This window comes from Musa acuminata, chromosome BXJ1-11, assembly GCF_036884655.1.
Source record: "Musa acuminata AAA Group cultivar baxijiao chromosome BXJ1-11, Cavendish_Baxijiao_AAA, whole genome shotgun sequence".
Taxonomy (NCBI): Eukaryota; Viridiplantae; Streptophyta; class Magnoliopsida; order Zingiberales; family Musaceae; genus Musa; species Musa acuminata.
Window position 1 is genome coordinate 5337403 of NC_088337.1, and position 17930 is coordinate 5355332.

The following is a 17930-nucleotide window of genomic DNA, read 5'->3' on the forward strand; positions in this document are numbered from 1 at the left end:
TCTACTACTAATCTGCAACTTCACGATGGCAGCCTTTTGTTTAGCTAATTTCTACGTAATAAATAAAACTTCAAGTTCGATCTCCTGGCAATAAAAAAACGTTCTTTCCAAAGAGGGAGAGATTTGTTCACACTTTTTCTCAGTGGTATCTATGAGGAGTGAGAAATCAAGCCACAATCATGAAACCAGTGCAAAACAGAGCGCAGGCAGTGACAAGAAACAAGATGGGTATAGTAGATCCGGAGGCAAGAGGGACCACAGTGTGATATTTGGTTGTAGGTATTGTGCTATTATTGTCATCACCACCACCACCATCATCAGAACCTCCCCCTGGAAGCTGTCTTGCATAGGGCCATTGATCAACAACACACTAACTAGTAAGGATCATGGAAACCAATGCCTTGATCACCATCCATGGCAAACAATGCCTTGTAACATCATATCAGTAGTCGGCCGAACGTTGCTCAATTAGTTGACATCCACAGTCCGAACAGAGCGCTCCCTATATATACACAATTCTACTCGTACTATGCACATGCTGAGTTATCCTTCGCGACATTCCAATTGCTATCGTAGATCTCATCAGCATTTTACTAACACTAAAAGGATTGTACGTCCTACTTGTGACGATTTGATAGATCTTAAATCTAGAATCTCCAGCAAGAACGACACACGGCTAGTAGCAACAAATCCAGCTAAGAAATCTCTTGCCTTTCCAACTCGCACTTTTAACTCTTCTTTTATGATAGGTAAGACTAGGGCAAAACGATGTAGAGAAAAGGCATCTTTGTCACAAACAAATACTGCCTTGACAGGTCATCAACTTTACAAGCTCAGTCATGTAGTAAATACTTTTTTTATTGTGTCTAGAATGATACAGAATGTACTGAGCGCGTCTAGTGATACTTTTTATTGTTAACCACTAAAAGGTTAGTAATGCATTTTTCCTTTTGGGAAAAGAACATCATATGCATCAGCAGAACCCCATATACTTTTATTTTTAACGTCCTTTTATGATAATAACTTGAGCTTATTCAAATACTTTTCATTTAAAAAATATATATTGAAGACAGATTTTCCCTGCCATTTGCCTTCTCTCTCCATTCTGATTTCTGATTGAAGCAGCCAACTCAATGAAAGCTGGTTTCATTCTATCTCATGCTTGACTTCTCTCTCATATTCTCACTTCAAGTCTTGGATGTGGTTGTATCATGTCTTGTACAATCTGAATCTAGTAAGAGCGAAGGAATGAAACATATTTTTCATTCAAATGGATCAACAAAGACTTATTTTCAAGAATGTCAGGGCAATGATGCATCTGAAGAATGATTTTGCTAATAATCTACAGGAGCCATTTTCAGGAATAAGTCAAAATCCAGATAAAAGATTCAGTGCAAAGCAGAGGTGAACAACCCCATTGTGCGCATAATCGAATCATCCCAAAAAACAGAAAAACCTGTGATATTACAAGTATTGACTGCGATCCTTAATCAGACCAAACTGAGTTTCAACGAAAAGAATTACATAATCCAACAGAGTGATGTAAAAGCTCTTAAATATAAAAAAAGAGACGTTTGAAATGACAAAAGATTGAGAAGATATTACCAAAGAGTTGATCTTGCTTACACTGGGCATTACATAAGTGAGGTCCACAATGCACTGCACGGGAAGAAAATTTGTGCATTGATGTTATACACATCTATTTTACACATTCAACAAATAGTAGAGCTGAATGGCTAACTTATCAAACAACAAATAGGTTCTGTCTGAGTATGATCACCGCATAAGTTTTGGAAGGAGATTTTTCATAGTTGTCAAGAGTCATAAGCAACTATTTGTATTGCTTCCATGGTAACCAGACTGATAAACATAATAAGTTGCTAAAGTATCACAACATTCTTTACACACATTCCTCTGAAATGGTTAGTACAAATAAGCAGATGCATAATAATGAATTTTGGTAAGCAATATCTAGCTATCCTAAATAAAAATTCACAGCACCACTGCCATGCCTAGTGCATAATAATGAATATTGGGAAGCAATATACAGGCCAATGCAGCAAAGTATCAAGAATCTGCCATAAATAAGCTAGGCATGTGCCACCACACACTACCATGAGCACAACATTTGCTCCAGCTTGTGCTTGGCATGGGCATGTCATGCTAGATCATAATCCTAATCTCAAAGACGTACATCCACTAGAAGTGGAGACTTAAGAATCATAGGACATAGAAGAATAAGAACCTAAGGCCATGTTTAAAAGTTAAAACGAGTTATGTTGTTACATGCCAGCATATTTGTTCCTCCGAAATATAGATAGCTTAATATTGTGAAGCCTGAAATTTCTCTAACACCTAGACTCTTACAAGATCTACAGAATTAGGAGGATTGCCTTTTCTTTTATGAATTTAAGCTGCAACTAATAAGAATGATCACTATATCCATCATTTGTCCTATCAAAATCCCTACCTTGCCTAAATTCCCATTTGTTTAACCTCACTATGTGGAAGTTACAGTAAAAATAATCAGGATTAATCACAATACCCATAAACAAGGGCAATCCTACTAGGTCAAAACTTTACAAAGTAGATCCTTTCGCATAGTAAATTTTTTGTAATTAAAAAAATACAAGATTCTATTGGTGAATCTTTACAAATAAAAAACACCCACTGGATGTGTCATCCATTATTCCTCATTTTAATTCTTTTATTATGTTTCTGTTATCCCCAAAGACAAAAGATTTCCTCCAGTTTACTTCCACTCTGCTGTTTTCCTTTTGCCATTGGACTCAATTTCCAGCATTCCACTAGCGATAGCAGGTTGCTTAGTTATAATCCTTGTGACATGGAACAGTAAAAAGAAGATCTTTGAAACTGAAACAAGGCATGCAAAAGTCAACTCCATTACAAGGCATCAGGGCAGAGGAGTGTAAATTGCTCCTTTTGCTTTCAGGGAAGTGATGCAGAATATATGCATGAAGGGTTTACTAAGGAAAGATTTTTTTCTTTTTTTTTAAGGATTTGATATTTATGGAAGATAATATATTAAGTGATTTTGAGAAAATAATAAAAAGGATAATCTCAGACTCAATTTGACACAGAAGACCAAATGAAGACAACATATTGTACATCTCAAACATCTAAGTCGGAACAACATCAATAGGTGAAGGCTTTTTATTAATCATCCTACTCCATACATCATAGCACTTGAGAATAAAAATAAAAGAAATCAATTACTGATCTGTTAAAGGAATAAGAAATGTGAATATGACAACCAATCTCAAATTTGATTCATTTATCTTTTTACCAACTTCCTAAACTCATCAAAATGTCAATCGGTCATTTATCTCCTTTTTTTGGAAAAAAGTAAACTTCTAAATGTGTTTGCGAGATAATCTTCCTTATTTTCTTGATTTTTGGTTAGGATTGACTTATTTTCTAATGCCCAATCTTTAATCAAGTAGTTTACTCCTAATCATGGATTATAAACTTGGTACAGTACCAACATTGGTTTGTGCCTGAACTGATAAGGTACCGTACAACATGGCGACAATATGCATGGGTCAGCATCTAATACTGCCAAGACCAAAGATAGACAGAGAGAGAGAGAGAGAAGGGGAGGAGGAGAAGGGAGGAAGAAGGCAGCAATGTGAAGTTGAGGAGGCAAAGGAGGGGAGAGAGTGAGATTAGCAGAAGAAGTTAGAGAGAAGAAGAAAAAAGATAATATTGTCACATTAAAGAAAATGAATTAGATGGCTCGGTACCAATCTACTTACCGATTGGAGGATGAGGAAAAGTAAGAGGAGACAATGGAGGAATAGGAGGAGGTGGCAGAAAATTCCGGATGGCAACGAGACAATTGCGATGTGACGAGACAGAAAAAAAAAGGAGAGAGATAGCCTAACATAAGAAGAGAGAGAGGAAAGAAAAAAAAAAGGACAGTTCATAGTTATCAGAAATTAAAAAGAAACACTACGACAACTCATCATCAGTCTGTTTATTTGTCAGACTGATGAAGGCAGGAGATAGCAGAGGAGAAGGGAGGAAGAAGGCAGCAATGTGATGTTAAGGAGGCAAAGGAGGGGAGAGAGTGAGATTAGCAGAAAAAGTTAGAGAGAAGAAGAAAAAAGACAATATTTGTCACATTAAAGAAAATGCATCAGATGGCTGGGTACCGATCTACTTACCAATTGGAGGATAAGGCAAAGAAAGAGGAGACAATGAAGGAGGAATAGGAGGTGGCAGAAAATTTCAGATGGCAATGAGACAATTGCGATGTGATGAGACAGAGAAGACGAAAAAAAGAGAGAGATAGCCTAACATAAGAAGAGAGAGAGAAGAAAGAAAAAAAAGGACAGTTCATAGCTATCAGAAATTAAAAAGAAACACTACTAGACAACTCATCATCGGTTTGTTTATCGTCCAATAAGCCTTTCAGTGAGCTCACGATATTAACCAACCCGATATAGGATCAATTGAGCAGCAGCATCTGGTTTACTAAGTTGATTGTCGAACCAATATACACCAACCCATATTAACCAGTACAGCCGAGATACTAATCCATGCTCCTGGTCTTCTTTTTTTATTTATTTACTTCTTTGTCAAGCCTAATGAACTATGTAAAGACTTCTTATATTCATAAAATAACAAAATGGCTCCCACATAATATGCGTTCACATGTAGGAACTCTTCCTCAAGCTCAAATGCTCGAAACTCGGAAATCCTCAATTCAACAATTCACGGTGAATGTCTATTTTGTGATGTCCTATATTGATGTTATAGCCTTCAAATCAACCTCAATGACAGAATATCTTAGTTAAACCAAAAAATCAAATACCAATCTGGTGTACGATAATCGTGAAAGAAAAAAGTGGGCAATTTGGAAAAAGAAAAGTATAAATACCAAACTTACTTCTGAAAAAATCACTTGAAAGTCTCACACTTCTGCGTGCTTCGTGTCTCACACATTCATGATGGAATCACACCATCAGAGAATTATTGTTGTTGTTGTTGATGGTGGTGGCTTTTTTTTTAGACTAGACAAATTACAACGAGATACGACAAGTTCCTACTAAAGATCAATTAAGCCTTTCAGTACTGAAAATGAATTTTATGGACATTATCTTATAATGAGTTATGAGCCAACCGCAAATAATTGAGACTTTGCTTCATGTTATTGTCCTATTGTCATATAATCCAAATCATAAATACACTATGATCGTCATTATAGAAAAGTCACTATTTACACTAGAAGAGTAAATATTTGATTACTCATTCACGGACAAAGGTCATGTGGTTTTGCATTCAGATGATGGCAAGTATGGTATTAGTAGAAACCTAAATCAAATTGCAAATCATACATACTGTTAGGGCCTAGTCACAAGGTGGATATTGGTGTAGGCAATGAAAAGTATGCAAATTCCAGTCAAATCAAATTGCAAAGTTCAAATCCTATGAGATTACAATGTAGATGTAACAGAATTGAAGTGATTAGATTTGTTATGAACTTGATTTTAGCTGAGGCTGGTGCAAAGAAAAAGCATAACATATTAATAATTCCACAAGGTCTTTAAGTTCCACATTCATTTAAATAAAAGCAAAACCAAATGGTGGAAACAAAAAATAAATAGATTATAGAATCATATTAAATATCATTTGTGTAATTACACACACAAAAAGATAGAAAAGTATTAAAGAAATAGAAAGCAAAGGAAACTGAACCAAGTAGGCTCAATAAAACAGACAAAACCTGCAAGAAAACACACTATGCAGAATGGGATAAAAATTTGAGGAGTATTCTGCATGTAATATATATGAACAAGATAAAATAGAAATATAATGTTTACTGTCCTGGAAGCTTTGTGAATTAAGTCATGGAAGTCATGTAATCTAGCCGACCCCAATCATGAGTTTTCAGCATCTAATATATATGAACAAGAGAAATAGAAACATAGTGTTTACTGTCATGGAAGCTTTGTGAAATAATATGCTATCCACTAATATGTAAGTCATGGAAGTATCAAATCTATGTAGATAGACCTCTTGATGCTTCAGGAATGATTAAAGCAGCCAAGCCCCTCAATCGAACTTATGATGGGTCTTGCAGCAAAATGAAATCCCCTGTTCTGTTTGGAACAAGCAAATATAATCACAATAAGTACTTCAATTTCGATCAAGGAAACAAGATCTGGTGGAAGAGCGTCAAGCCACTGCCAGATCCTTGTTCATATATATGCACCTCCAACCCACAGCCTTCTTATCAGAACGATCTTAGAAAAGATTGTCGATATAGACCCAGAATTAAAGGAGTGAGACATACCCGTCCAACCACCATTCTAGATATCCTAATGCTGCTTTAACCTCCTCAGAATCCGATCATAAGCATCCTGCCGTCCAGCCTTGTAAAAGGCAGTCTTCAACTTCTCCACAGTGGATGCCCGCAATTCTACGCCCCTGTCAAGCATTTCATCAGCATACCTTCTCAACTCGCTCAACCGCCCAAGTTCTCGGAACCCGAGGAGTAGCTCATTGGCACACTCGTTGTCCGGTGAGACAAACACCTCCGTCACAAAACCCCACACCTCCACAGCTGCAGATGGGTTGTACTGGTCGAAGAACATTCTAATGGCAGCTGCACAATTTTTGGGAGACGGCAGCTGCTCATTCTTCCGCATCTCTGTGAAGAATGACTCTGCTTCACGGGCCCTCTTGTTCCTAATCAGACAATCAAAGATGGTGTTATAAGTTAAGGGGTCAGGGAAGACCCCATAGTATGGCATTTCATCGAGTAAGCGATAGGCAGCGTCAAGGTTGCCATTGTTGCAGAGAAGAGTGATCATCGAATTGCACATGGAGAGACTGGGGATGAGGCCACTGTCGGTGACCATTATGTTCCACAGAGCGAGGGCGTGGACGTGATCGTTCTGCTGGATGAGGATGTGGAGGGCATTGCCGAAGAACTTGAGCCCAGGCAGGCAGTTTTTGCCCTTCATCACCTTGAGGAACTTGACGGCCTCATCGGGCTGGGAGCCGCGGACGAGGGTGATGAGGAAAGCGTCGTAGGCAGACATGTTCTTGGCGTTCCAGCCGACGCGGATCACCATCTCGCCGAAGGTATTTTTGGCGCGGGTGACGTTGCCCTCTTTTTCCCAGCCCTCAAGGAGGATGGCGAAGGTGTCGGCGTCCGGGGCAACGGTGGCCTTGACGCGGTCGAAGAAATCGGCGGCGTCGGCCATGCGGCCGTCCTCACGGCAGATGGCGCTGAGGAGGGAGTTGACGACAACGACATCCTGAGGGATGCCGTAACGGTCCATGACGTCGAAGGTCATGACGGCCTCCTTGATCAGGCCGGCGGCGCAATAGGAGCCGAAGGCGGAGGCGAAGGTGGCGATGGAGAGAGCGCCTTCCTGCTTCATGGAGCGGATGGCGTCCCACATGGGCTCGAACATGCGGTTCTTGCCGAGAATGTCGACCATCAGGTTCCAGGCGTAATGGGTGTGCTTCAGGGAGAGGCCGGACCAGCGAAAAAACTTGACGGCAGCGGCCGGGAAAGCGTAGCAGAGGCGGAGGACAACGTCCACGTGCTCGGGGAGCGGGGTGATGCCGCAGCGGGAGAGGACCGACTCCACCTCCGCCGGAGGCACCCGCGAGAGAATCTCGTAAAAGGCACGGACACGGGAGTCCTTGACCGCGAGGCCCGAAGCCGACGACGATGGGGTCGCCAGCAGAGGAGGTTCCGGTATGGGAGAACGCTGATGGGGCATCGCTGCCGCAGACGCGGCAGTGTAGGTATGACTCCGAGCGAGTTCGGGTTTTGGTTCGACCATGGCTCTACCTTGTACCGCTTGCCATCAGTAATACGCTGCTAGTTAGGGTTTCCGCCCGACCGAGGAGAGAAGAAAGGAAGAACGCACGGCGACAAATTGAATGATGCCGAGATATAAATATGCTTTTGCGAGGGAAAATATATGGGTTTTGTTACCACTAACGTCATTTTTGCTGCGCTTCGGAGCTTCATCGGCCTCAGTTGATCAGTGTCTCATCCAAAGAGGAAACCAGAAAGAAATTTTAGATCTAAAATAAATTTCAGGAATCTTTAAAATTAGGATCAAAATAGTAGAATGCATTTTCCGTTTGCACTCTTCCTCGAATATATAGTTGACACCAAATGACTTCAGAAGTGATTTCAATATCAAAGTAAGCAATACTAATTGATGAGGAAAGGATGCGTCCTGTATTGAGATACTATAGTGGTTAGGGTATTGTTTCACAGCTAATACATGTTGTATTCGACTGCATGCAATAGTATCTTAATATAATAAATAAAAATTAATTTTAAATTAAAACATATGTGTTTGTATATATTCTCGTAGCAACATTGCAGTCTCTGCACCATGGCCCATATGTGACTCTGTCATCAACGTGGATGACAATACCACATCATTTTAGCCTTTGACTCTGTTCATCATCAGAATATACCCGTCTGGAACTCCAACACAACGTCACTCACTAATGAAATATCCTCAAAAATCATTCCTTTTATCAACATCAAGAACTACGCTAACCCAATCATCTCCCGGGGTCAGAGGGGAGTGCAAATGGTCCCTGGTTGCAGAGTAAGAACGTCAACATTGGGAAGGCTGAGTGCAGTTTATCTAACGCGGAGCACAGTACTTGAGGCGCCGCAGTTCAAAGGCTAATACGTAGTTAATCCAGTGAATTCTCCCAAAAGACAAAGTTGGGGATCTATCAAAATCCCAAAGCTGCCGTCTCCGAAACCTAACGATCACACTCTGTGATGGCCCGCCGCATATGTCGCCACTGATCCATCTCACGGTAACTACTCAGTGCCTCTGATTCGCCTTTGCTGATGGAAGAAGTTGATGGACTTGTACTTCTATTTCGTGTCGTCGTGTACATCTTAGGACACTCACCCTACCCTAACCCATTCCTCTCTGTTTCAAGTCTTCCCTCTCGCCTTCCTTTCGGCTGCTTTCTTTGACCTCTGAGGATTTATAAAGGCTCCTATGGTACATGGAAAAGGAGCAGCGAGCGGCAAACACATGGCCTCTAATCACCTCTCTCCCTTCTTCTTCCTCCTATTGCTTGCCGTTCCGAGCTTACCATGTGAAGCTTCCATCTACAGAGTTCGTTCAGCGGCGATGCGTGAAGGCGTCGAGCGACGGCGACCGGTGTTCCCCTCCTACAAGATCGAAGGTTTTCCAACACTGAACTTCCTTCCCAGAGGCACGCCTATCCCTCCATCAGGCCCCTCGATGCGGCACAACAGCATCGGTGCCTCTGCTTCCCCCAGACATCACTGAGTTACTGTGGCCGTTCGAATGTGTAACTGTCATGCTTCCACTAATCATCCACTCTCTTTATTTCTGTTGTTCGTGGAACTTAAAGATAGAACTACACTTTTCGCACTACACATAGCTTCGCAAAGATTATCCACGCGTCGATCTTGTTGAACCAGAAGAACAAGTCCGATCTCCCTCTTACCCGCAACTTGACTTTGAAGACCGGTTGCCAACCACCCCATCCTATAGTCGATTAGCTTGCTTAAACAAAGCTCCTTCTGCACCTTCTGCACTGCAAAATACCATTAAAGACTTCGGTTTACCGTCCTCAAATTAGGGGGTGAGACGACAGTTCAACTCAAACCAAAACTGAATCGGTCGAAACCGAACTAGGTCAATGATTTGATAGTTCCGAACCAAACCAGAACCGGGGTCACACGATTTGGGTTTGGTTCCTGAAATACTTTAGCTTTTTATCAATCAAAATCAATGAGACAAATCAAAATCAAAACTAAACCGATGGTTTTCGTAACTGGACCAAAGCTGAGTTCCAGAACCAAAATCAAACCGAAACGACGGTTCCATGGTCAACCTCTACTTGTCCACCTACTTCAGATGTTGCCCCCTTTTCTACCGTGTCCAAACCGCAAGTTCGGCTACCAAACAACTCGAATTCAACTGAGAGAAAACAGGGGGGGTTGGGGGTGGGTTTCGTGGGGAGGAACTCACTGCGTTTGGATGGCCAATAGACAGGCAAAGAAGTCCTCGAGGATCAGATAATAGATACTTAATTTTGACTTCAATCAAACTCTAGAATGGTGGGGTACAACAAGTTTATCTCTAGTGAGAGGAATTTGGGATAACGTACATGAACAATCTCTCAAAAAGCTGAAAAGGACACCGGAACTACACGGACACTGGTCGCTATATTGTGCAATTGGTGGGCAGAAACTTCGACTCACCAGAGAATGTATCTTCTCTCAGATGCAATTACGTTGCAGCATCCAATACCGACGTTGAAAAGTGCAGGTCTTATAGCAATCAAGGAGACAAAAAACAGGAAAATGTGCTGATAAGTAGATTCGTTTAGATATTGAGAGCTTACCAGCAGGTCACAATGACAGACTTAACAATGCCAATGTCGAAAAGAGTAAAGAGTAAGCATTGATGGAAAAAGGGAGAAACTCCCTCCAAGCCAAATATTTAATAATGACAAAAAGAAGAAATGAAACTTAAAATGAGCTCAGAAGAACTCACGTCCAGGGTTCATCGGTAGCTTATTTTTCTGCATTGACCTCTGCAGGAGTTTTTGTAGTCATTTGATCGACAGCATGCACAGTGCTCTGAAGCTCCTCCCATATAGCTTTGTACACCATTCTCTGCCTATTCACCATGGATTGGCCTTCAAATGCCTTTGAGACTACATCAATGCTGCAACAGAAAGAACGAACTTAATGAGATACTCCTAAAGAGAATTTGATGGAAAAACTAAATCAATCTTTTATTCATCATAACCCCACATCATCGGCAATAGTAACACCTCTGGATGTATATAAGTTAACAAGATATCATCAAGCATTCAGGGTAAATTATGACATTCAGGAAAGTTACTGAGACCAAAGTCATGACTGATGAGTCGGACAAACTGGGTTGTGTGATTTCATTGCAACATAAGATATTTCACAGAATCTATATCATGTAACACCAATACATTCAGCCACATACCCAGTTTACAGGCTACTGGAACTGGCATATACTTAAAACCCAACTCCACAGCACTGGGTGCATGACTCAAGACTCAAATGGTGGGCACTCTATATAACAGTTCAGACATTCCACTGTCATGACTGAATTCATTACAAGAATATTAAGGAACTAACAGTATAGCATAACAGTTACTGTTCAAGTTTGCCAAAATATGTTAAACTGAAAGAAAACTTAGATAGTAAATAACAGTACGAGTACTTAGAACCTGGGAGGGCAGAAACAATTCCATCTGAGATCGGGGAAGATATCAAGGACATATCTTGCCCACTCAAGTTTCCCTACATGGGAATGGTCATCTAACACCTGTTCAATCCACTCAAGTTTGCCTATATGAAAATTGAAAGTCAAATTTAGAAGATATATTGAAGCTTACTAACAGGGTTCATGGAGAAAAAAGGCCTTCACTTTTTTTGTGTATAATATAAGGAGTGAACCCCTGCCTAGTTAAATGGGTCAATTATTTGGGAATCTAGTTGAGCAGATCAAATACTCAGGCACATCTTCTAAAGAATTTGAACCTAAGTTATCCTCAAGATGCTAAGGGGCACCTGTTCTCTCATTCATTCACACTCAATTCACTCTAGCCATTGTGCCCCCTCTCATCCTACCAGCGCTACATTTGCATGTCTATGAACCTTCATCTAAATCGCCACACCCCTTTCACTACCTTCTGCCTGCTCCCCTCTAATGGCCGCACTTGTCACCACTCCACTGCCCCTCTTGCAACCTTGGAGTTGCTTGCCGAGTTCAAGATTGGTGTCAACCACAGAGGATTGTATCAAGTCGATCCTTGACACCTTTGATTTTGTCTAAAAGGAAAGATGACCCAGGTGACATCCTCACAAGGTTATAAAGCAGAAGCACTATCATGTTACAAGTTGGACAAGGATGGCAAAAGTAGATATGTGCTAGTGCAGACACTAAATCAGCACAAAAGTCTCCATGGAGCTTTATGCATGATGACCTTTATATCATGTTAGTAATGTGCCTCCAGTGGCACTATCTGTATGCTCTTGTTTTATCTACTTCAGTTTGTGATGAAGTTTTGCAAAATGCAACCTACTATAAGAAAAGGATGATCATTTTGGTTTAGTTTTCCCTAAGACTGTTCTTGGAAAGAATGTCATGCTCTAAATTGGTCTATGTGAAGCAAGAACTTCATCAAGATGCTTTGTAGTCTGTTATTCTAAATGAATTTATAATCTCCTTTCTAACTCATGCATGGTAGGTTTAGATGTCAAAGAAACCCTTTGCTACTAGGTTCTCTTTTTCATTAACATATGTGTGGTCCAAGCATTGACATACATCTACCTTTTGATCACTGAATGTAATAAAAGCACATCTAGGATATCTAGAAAACAATGTTTTAACAGGATCCATCTGTTGGAAAGGAGGATGTGGAAATAGATACATAAACAATGACCGGTAAAGAGGATGGATTGATTCTGATATTTCAACTCAGAAGTGCTTGAGTGAAAAAGGCTTTCATCAAGTGGGCTTTCTAAGTGGATATCCATCATGGTTCATTTCTGTGCATACTATTTTGAGATAACATGAAAAGGAAGTTGATTGAGCAAATTCATTCCACCAATTGTGCAGCAAAACAGACTAACCACTTTCTATACAAGTCCAGGAATAAGAAGTGCTCCTAATCTGCAAAGAGCCAAAGCTTCTTGTTCTTGTTAACCTTATTACCTACTTATAAGGAAACTTCCTTGTGATGATATTGTTTTACGTGACTATGTTTTTCATTTAAACCTTGTGTTGTCCATTGTTTTAGAATTTAGATGGGAAGGAAACTGCAGAACTCAGCATCTGATTCTTCAGGAGGCACACAGAAAATGATTTTGCAGTGTGGTGATAGTGAAGAAAAGTAAAAGGCACCTTTAAGATGTCAGCGTCACACATACAATGAGGCCCTAAGTGCCTTAAGGAGCTTGCTTAAAGAAAGTAATGCTGTTATAGGAAAAAGTACTCAAACAATGCATTAGTAGTTAAATAATTTCATATCTAATTTTCTAATAACACAGTATATTATAAGTTAAAATCATCTTGAGCTGTGGTGTGGCCATACTTGAGCAACAACACATCAAATAAATCTTGAAAATTTACTTAACAACACTACTCACAATATTATACCCAAACCTTCAGCAGACTATTTGCCGTGACACTGAAATGGGAAATAAGAAAAGTTCAAGAATATTTTGGTTGCTTTAACAATCAGGTTTAGAACATCAGAGTTCTAGTAACTACCATCATCGCTGGACATTTCTCACTAGATCGATAGGCCAAAGAATCTAGGCTGACATACCCTTCAAATGAATCAGTCCTTGACAACAGAAGGCCTATGGGCTTGCCTTGATGCTGTTTAGTAATGATACCTTACTGGCCAGTATGGTGCTTAGAACACCTTTAAACATCACTCAATGATTATCCTTCTCAAGGACACCCATTAGGCCTTTTGGTATGATTTGATTAAGCTGGACACAGAAATTTTTTTGGGATTGAAATAGAAATTGAGAGGGTGGACCTTGGTTCAACAGTATGGTTGCTCCTTTGTAACTTAAGACACTAAGGTTCAAGTCACAGAAATAATCTCTACATTTAGAGGTAAGCCTACATAGTTTGACCCTCCCTAAACAACTACGAAAATTGCATTGGTATGTCCTTTTTTATTGAAATAGAAATAGACTTGTAGCAACCCATACATGAACCACCCAGTTTCTATTATTTTACATAATATTATGTATGCTACAAAATTTCATTACTTGGACATTGTAAGGAACAGGTACCAGTTCTACATAGTGATGTGTCGATAATTATATATGAGCATAGTTCTCAGCATATCACTAGGCTTCAACGAATAATAAGGCTGATCATCAGATCATATCAAATACTACTTGGACATCAGTTTTTGAATAATGGTAATATTATTTCATAGCAACATAATTAAGAACAAAGAAAATATTAATACATACAGGTTTATTCTAGAACTGATAAGAAGGTGTTTTCAAGTGAATTAGTAGAAAATCAATTCATGATACGGGCCCAAAGCAAGATACCTTACATGTCGACCATCTCCATAGGTATCCTTCACAATGACAAGATCTGCATCCAATTGCTCCTTAATCTGCTCAAGGTTAAGTAGGAAAAAGGTATATACATTTGCAAAGTAGAGCATAACACAAATTTGATTTAACAGATGAAAGAAATTTAATCAAAATTCCTTGTAGTCTTCCCTTTTTCCTTAATTACACACAACCCTCATACTATAGTACTGTGACCTGTACAGAAACATTGATTTAAGGCTAACAAGCAGGGGAAAACATGAAGATGCAGGTAAGTCCATTCCTGTTCATGATGAAAAATTCCATATAGTAAAGACCTTTATCATGTGAATTTGGTCACAGTGACTATATGGATTGCCAATTTTCAATTTTAAAAAAAAAACTCAAACTTCAACTTTAATACTGCATTAACATACAAGGTAAAAATCACAATGGGAGGTCAGAAGCTAATTAGATTGTCAAGGTATTCATTTGCGCTGCTCTCATCAGCTTGAGACACACACAACAAACCCAAAAACGACCGAATGACATTTGATGTGCTATGTTCAGACAGATACATATAATAATACTTCATTCCAACAACATCAAGTTGATATTTCTGGTGGTAATTTTCTTGGTGTTGCTTCTTATTTTATACTAATGCCCAAGACTCCAACCTTTGGCCTCGATACTATTACCTAGCTGATCATTCATGATGCTTTAATAAAAAGCGAAGGATGCAGGAAAAGTAAGAACAACGATAAACTATGAATTTGCAGTTAACTGATAGCTTCAATGTATCTAAAACTAAGCTAGAGGATGAAGTTGTGGATGATAAGCTTTGCTCCGTTTGCCGCTTTGACAATAGATCAAACACATCAAATACAACAGAACAAACACTTCGTTATCCTAAATGGCATTCCGAACCCCAAGATACATATGTGAAATCGAGCGAGCATAAGCAGAAGAGTAGGAGGGAAATAAAGAGCGGTATATGTTAGGACAAGACCTTCTTCTCCATTGACTGCATCATTGGGGAGTCGATGGAGCCCGGATCGGACACCTCCGAGGCTCGCACTCCGCAGAACCTCCTCCTATGAGAAACTCCGTATCCGAACGCAGCATGCTGAAAATCCAGCCTCGCTACGGCCGGATTCGCGAGCGGAAAGCCCCTCCTAAGCTCGACAGCATGGTTGGAGAGGGACGGTGAGCATGAGGTAACGGTCGGCTTCCTTCCAAGATAAGAGAAGGCGGAGGAGACAACGGCGGCGGACGGAGTTCTTGGCGCCCAAACAACAGGAATAGAATAGGAATTGGGAGAACGAGAGATGCGACGGAGGAAAAGAGAAGCAAGCGGAAGTGAGGAGGAGGGGGAAGAGGAGGACATCATCACCGCCATGGCCGGAGCTGCCCTCATTCTTGGGATACCTCTCGCCCTATACTACCCTGCCCAGCCAGATTCGACTGCTGCTGCTCGTGTCGCTCCCAAATTTTAGTGGGGAGGTAGCGTTGATTTCATCATCAAAAGTAGCGGTCGCTACAAACCCATTATGTCATATACGTATATAACGGAAGAAGATAATAATATGATTTTAACTTACATTGTTAATTATAATGTCGATTGCAAAACAGTCGCTCTAGTCGTATTAGCGCGCAGCATAGTAGCATCCACGTGGCGCCTATTTGCCACTGTGTAATTGCCACGTATCATACGAAAATATCAATTTAGTTTTTATCGACGACACTAAATGTTATACATGAACACTATAAAATATCATGTTAGTGTGAATTTTGATTGTCACATTAAAATTATAAATGATCTAAAGATTCTAATTCAGAAGAAGTGTGGTTGAAGTTCAACTAAGATTGAGTCGATAAATGCTCACATTCATGCTAAATTGGCATGCCATGTTATCATGACATCTAAAAAAAAATTTATTGGTGTATTTAATCCATCATAACATAGGTTAATTATATTTTTTTTTTATAATTAGTTATCTTTAGTATTTTAATTTTTATATTTTTTAATATATTATGATTTGTATACTTACGAAAATAAAATATTAAGATCCCTATACAAGATTAAAAAGATAATCTTACATAAAAGTATTTTGTTGAAGTTCGTAAACATATAGATCTTAATTTTTGAAAGTATAGAAATCAAAATACTAAAGATAATTAATTAAAAGAATATTTTATAATTAGTTAATCATAACCTATAGATCATGTAAAACACGAATCTCTTCATATATGTCTTATATTTATTTTTTTATTTTTTTATCTCACAAATAGATTGAATGTCAAAGAAATTTTATTGGATTATTCTGGATGTAAATTTTGTATGACTCAATATAACTCTTTTCGGACTAGAAGGACTTGTCTTATAAAATATCAAATAAGTTACACTTGTTGATCACACTTAAGTCACACCATCGTGAAACAAATATTTTTATTTCAAATACGATAAAATTTAAAATAAAAAAAAGGAAGGATGAGAAGGGAACGAACTTAAATTAACACCCAAGAGCTTCAAAAAATAGAAAGATTAATCGAACGCTTGCAATTGAATGCTATTTGTGCCGAACTAAGATCACTAACGAGTTGAAACCTAACCCTGTTTTAATAGTAACGTGCGAGGATCAAATGAATTAGATAAAAGGTTTAAATCGCTCCTTATAAGAACAACAGTACCAACATTTATTGCTCTTTGCATTTATTGCTCTTTCTTTTATTTTTAAAATATTTTATTTTTTTTAAATAATTGGATGGGATTGATAAATATTTTTAGATTGTTATAACTAGTGTTTCAATGGGATAATGAATCTCAATAAAAAAAATTCTCATAAAGAAAAAAAATTGATAATTAAGAATTATTTTTTTAATATCTCATATATCTTTAAGTTTTCGTAAAGTAAAAAATACATTTAATGTTTTCGAGTGTATAAAAAAATTTATAGGGATAACTCAAGATTTTGAAAATCGTGTGAATGTAAATAAGGATTTATCAAATCATGTTATTCTTATATTGAATTTTCTATATGTTTTTTTATTATTGATCTTTGTATATTTTTATTTTGATATTAAAAGTCTTATCTTCCTCGCCAACAAAATGGTATCAGAGTCCAAAATATTTAATGGTAAAAAAATTAATAAAAATAAGTTGGAACGAGCATTAATAAAAAAAATAATTTCTTTTCAAGAGATATAAAAGTGGATAAAATATGAGAGATTGTTCTGATTAATAAGTATTTTAATATTTCTAAAGTTAGTGTCTAAGTATTAAAAGGAATTATTAAGAATTTTTTTGATAATTAGGATTTGGTTTTTCTATAAATATCTCATGTATCTTATATTTTGATGAGGAAAAGACAAGATATAAGAAATATTTTTTGGACTAAACAAATTTATCAAAATCTTCCCTCCCTCTCAAAATTTAAAAAAAAAAGGATCATCATTTCTTTTAACCATTCCTTCAATCTTTTTTCTCCCTCCCACTTTATATTTTATTCTCCCACTTTCATTCATATATATATATATATATATATATATATATATATATATATATATATAAAATTTATTTTTATTCATCATTTAAGAAGTCATTTTATTTTAGCATTGTTTCATTCTTTTACCATCTTACATGAGACACTATTAGCCCATTTTTCTATCATCCAACTCATGTTCATCAGAGCCCCATGTCAGCTTTCTATTTATAAAGTATTTATTATTCATAATATTATCTGATATATATATATATATATATATATATATATATATATATATATATATATATATATTAGTCTAATAATGATGA

General features: G+C 38.2%; 2 protein-coding genes across 5 annotated transcripts; both read right to left on the reverse strand.

Annotated features, from left to right (window-relative positions):
* Positions 1-1368: 1368 nt before the first annotated feature.
* On the reverse strand, positions 1369-8138 carry LOC103970552 (pentatricopeptide repeat-containing protein At1g77360, mitochondrial). 2 transcript variants are annotated; one of them, XR_010481085.1, is made up of 3 exons: positions 6320-8138; positions 6040-6125; positions 1369-1659 (listed from the first exon to the last, which is right to left on the reverse strand). XR_010481085.1 is itself a non-coding variant. In XM_009384367.3 (2 exons), the coding sequence occupies exon 1, from the start codon at positions 7824-7826 to the stop codon at positions 6345-6347; it is 1482 nt and encodes a 493-aa protein (XP_009382642.2). In that variant the 5' UTR covers positions 7827-8138; the 3' UTR covers positions 5775-6125; positions 6320-6344. The 2 variants fall into 2 exon arrangements, 1 of the variants encoding a protein (XP_009382642.2); XM_009384367.3 differs by lacking the exon at positions 1369-1659 and having other exon boundaries at positions 5775-6125.
* A 1220-nt stretch (positions 8139-9358) lies between these two features.
* On the reverse strand, positions 9359-15623 carry LOC103970553 (protein BOLA4, chloroplastic/mitochondrial). Of its 3 annotated transcripts, none has more exons than XM_065089380.1 (4): positions 15126-15623; positions 14132-14199; positions 10560-10733; positions 9359-9589 (listed from the first exon to the last, which is right to left on the reverse strand). In XM_065089380.1, the coding sequence occupies exons 1-3, from the start codon at positions 15531-15533 to the stop codon at positions 10580-10582; spliced, it is 630 nt and encodes a 209-aa protein (XP_064945452.1). In that variant the 5' UTR covers positions 15534-15623; the 3' UTR covers positions 9359-9589; positions 10560-10579. The 3 variants fall into 3 exon arrangements, with proteins under 3 accessions (XP_064945452.1, XP_064945450.1, XP_009382643.2); XM_065089378.1 differs by having other exon boundaries at positions 9359-9594; XM_009384368.3 differs by lacking the exon at positions 9359-9589 and having other exon boundaries at positions 10370-10733.
* Between the last annotated feature and the right edge of the window lie 2307 nt (positions 15624-17930).

What these genes read in the sequence shown, in the direction of transcription:
- LOC103970552 (XM_009384367.3), bottom strand. Translation starts at nt 7,826, where the DNA reads ATGGTCGAACCAAAACCCGAACTCGCTCGGAGTCATACCTACACTGCC.
- LOC103970553 (XM_065089380.1), bottom strand. Translation starts at nt 15,533, where the DNA reads ATGAGGGCAGCTCCGGCCATGGCGGTGATGATGTCCTCCTCTTCCCCC. An exon ending in TGCAGTCAATGGAGAAGAAG is followed by an intron (nt 14,200 to 15,125) that starts GTCTTGTCCTAA and finishes AACCTTGAGCAG; the next exon opens with ATTAAGGAGCAATTGGATGC. An exon ending in GGAGATGGTCGACATGTAAG is followed by an intron (nt 10,734 to 14,131) that starts GTATCTTGCTTT and finishes TTTCTGTTGCAG; the next exon opens with CATTGATGTAGTCTCAAAGG.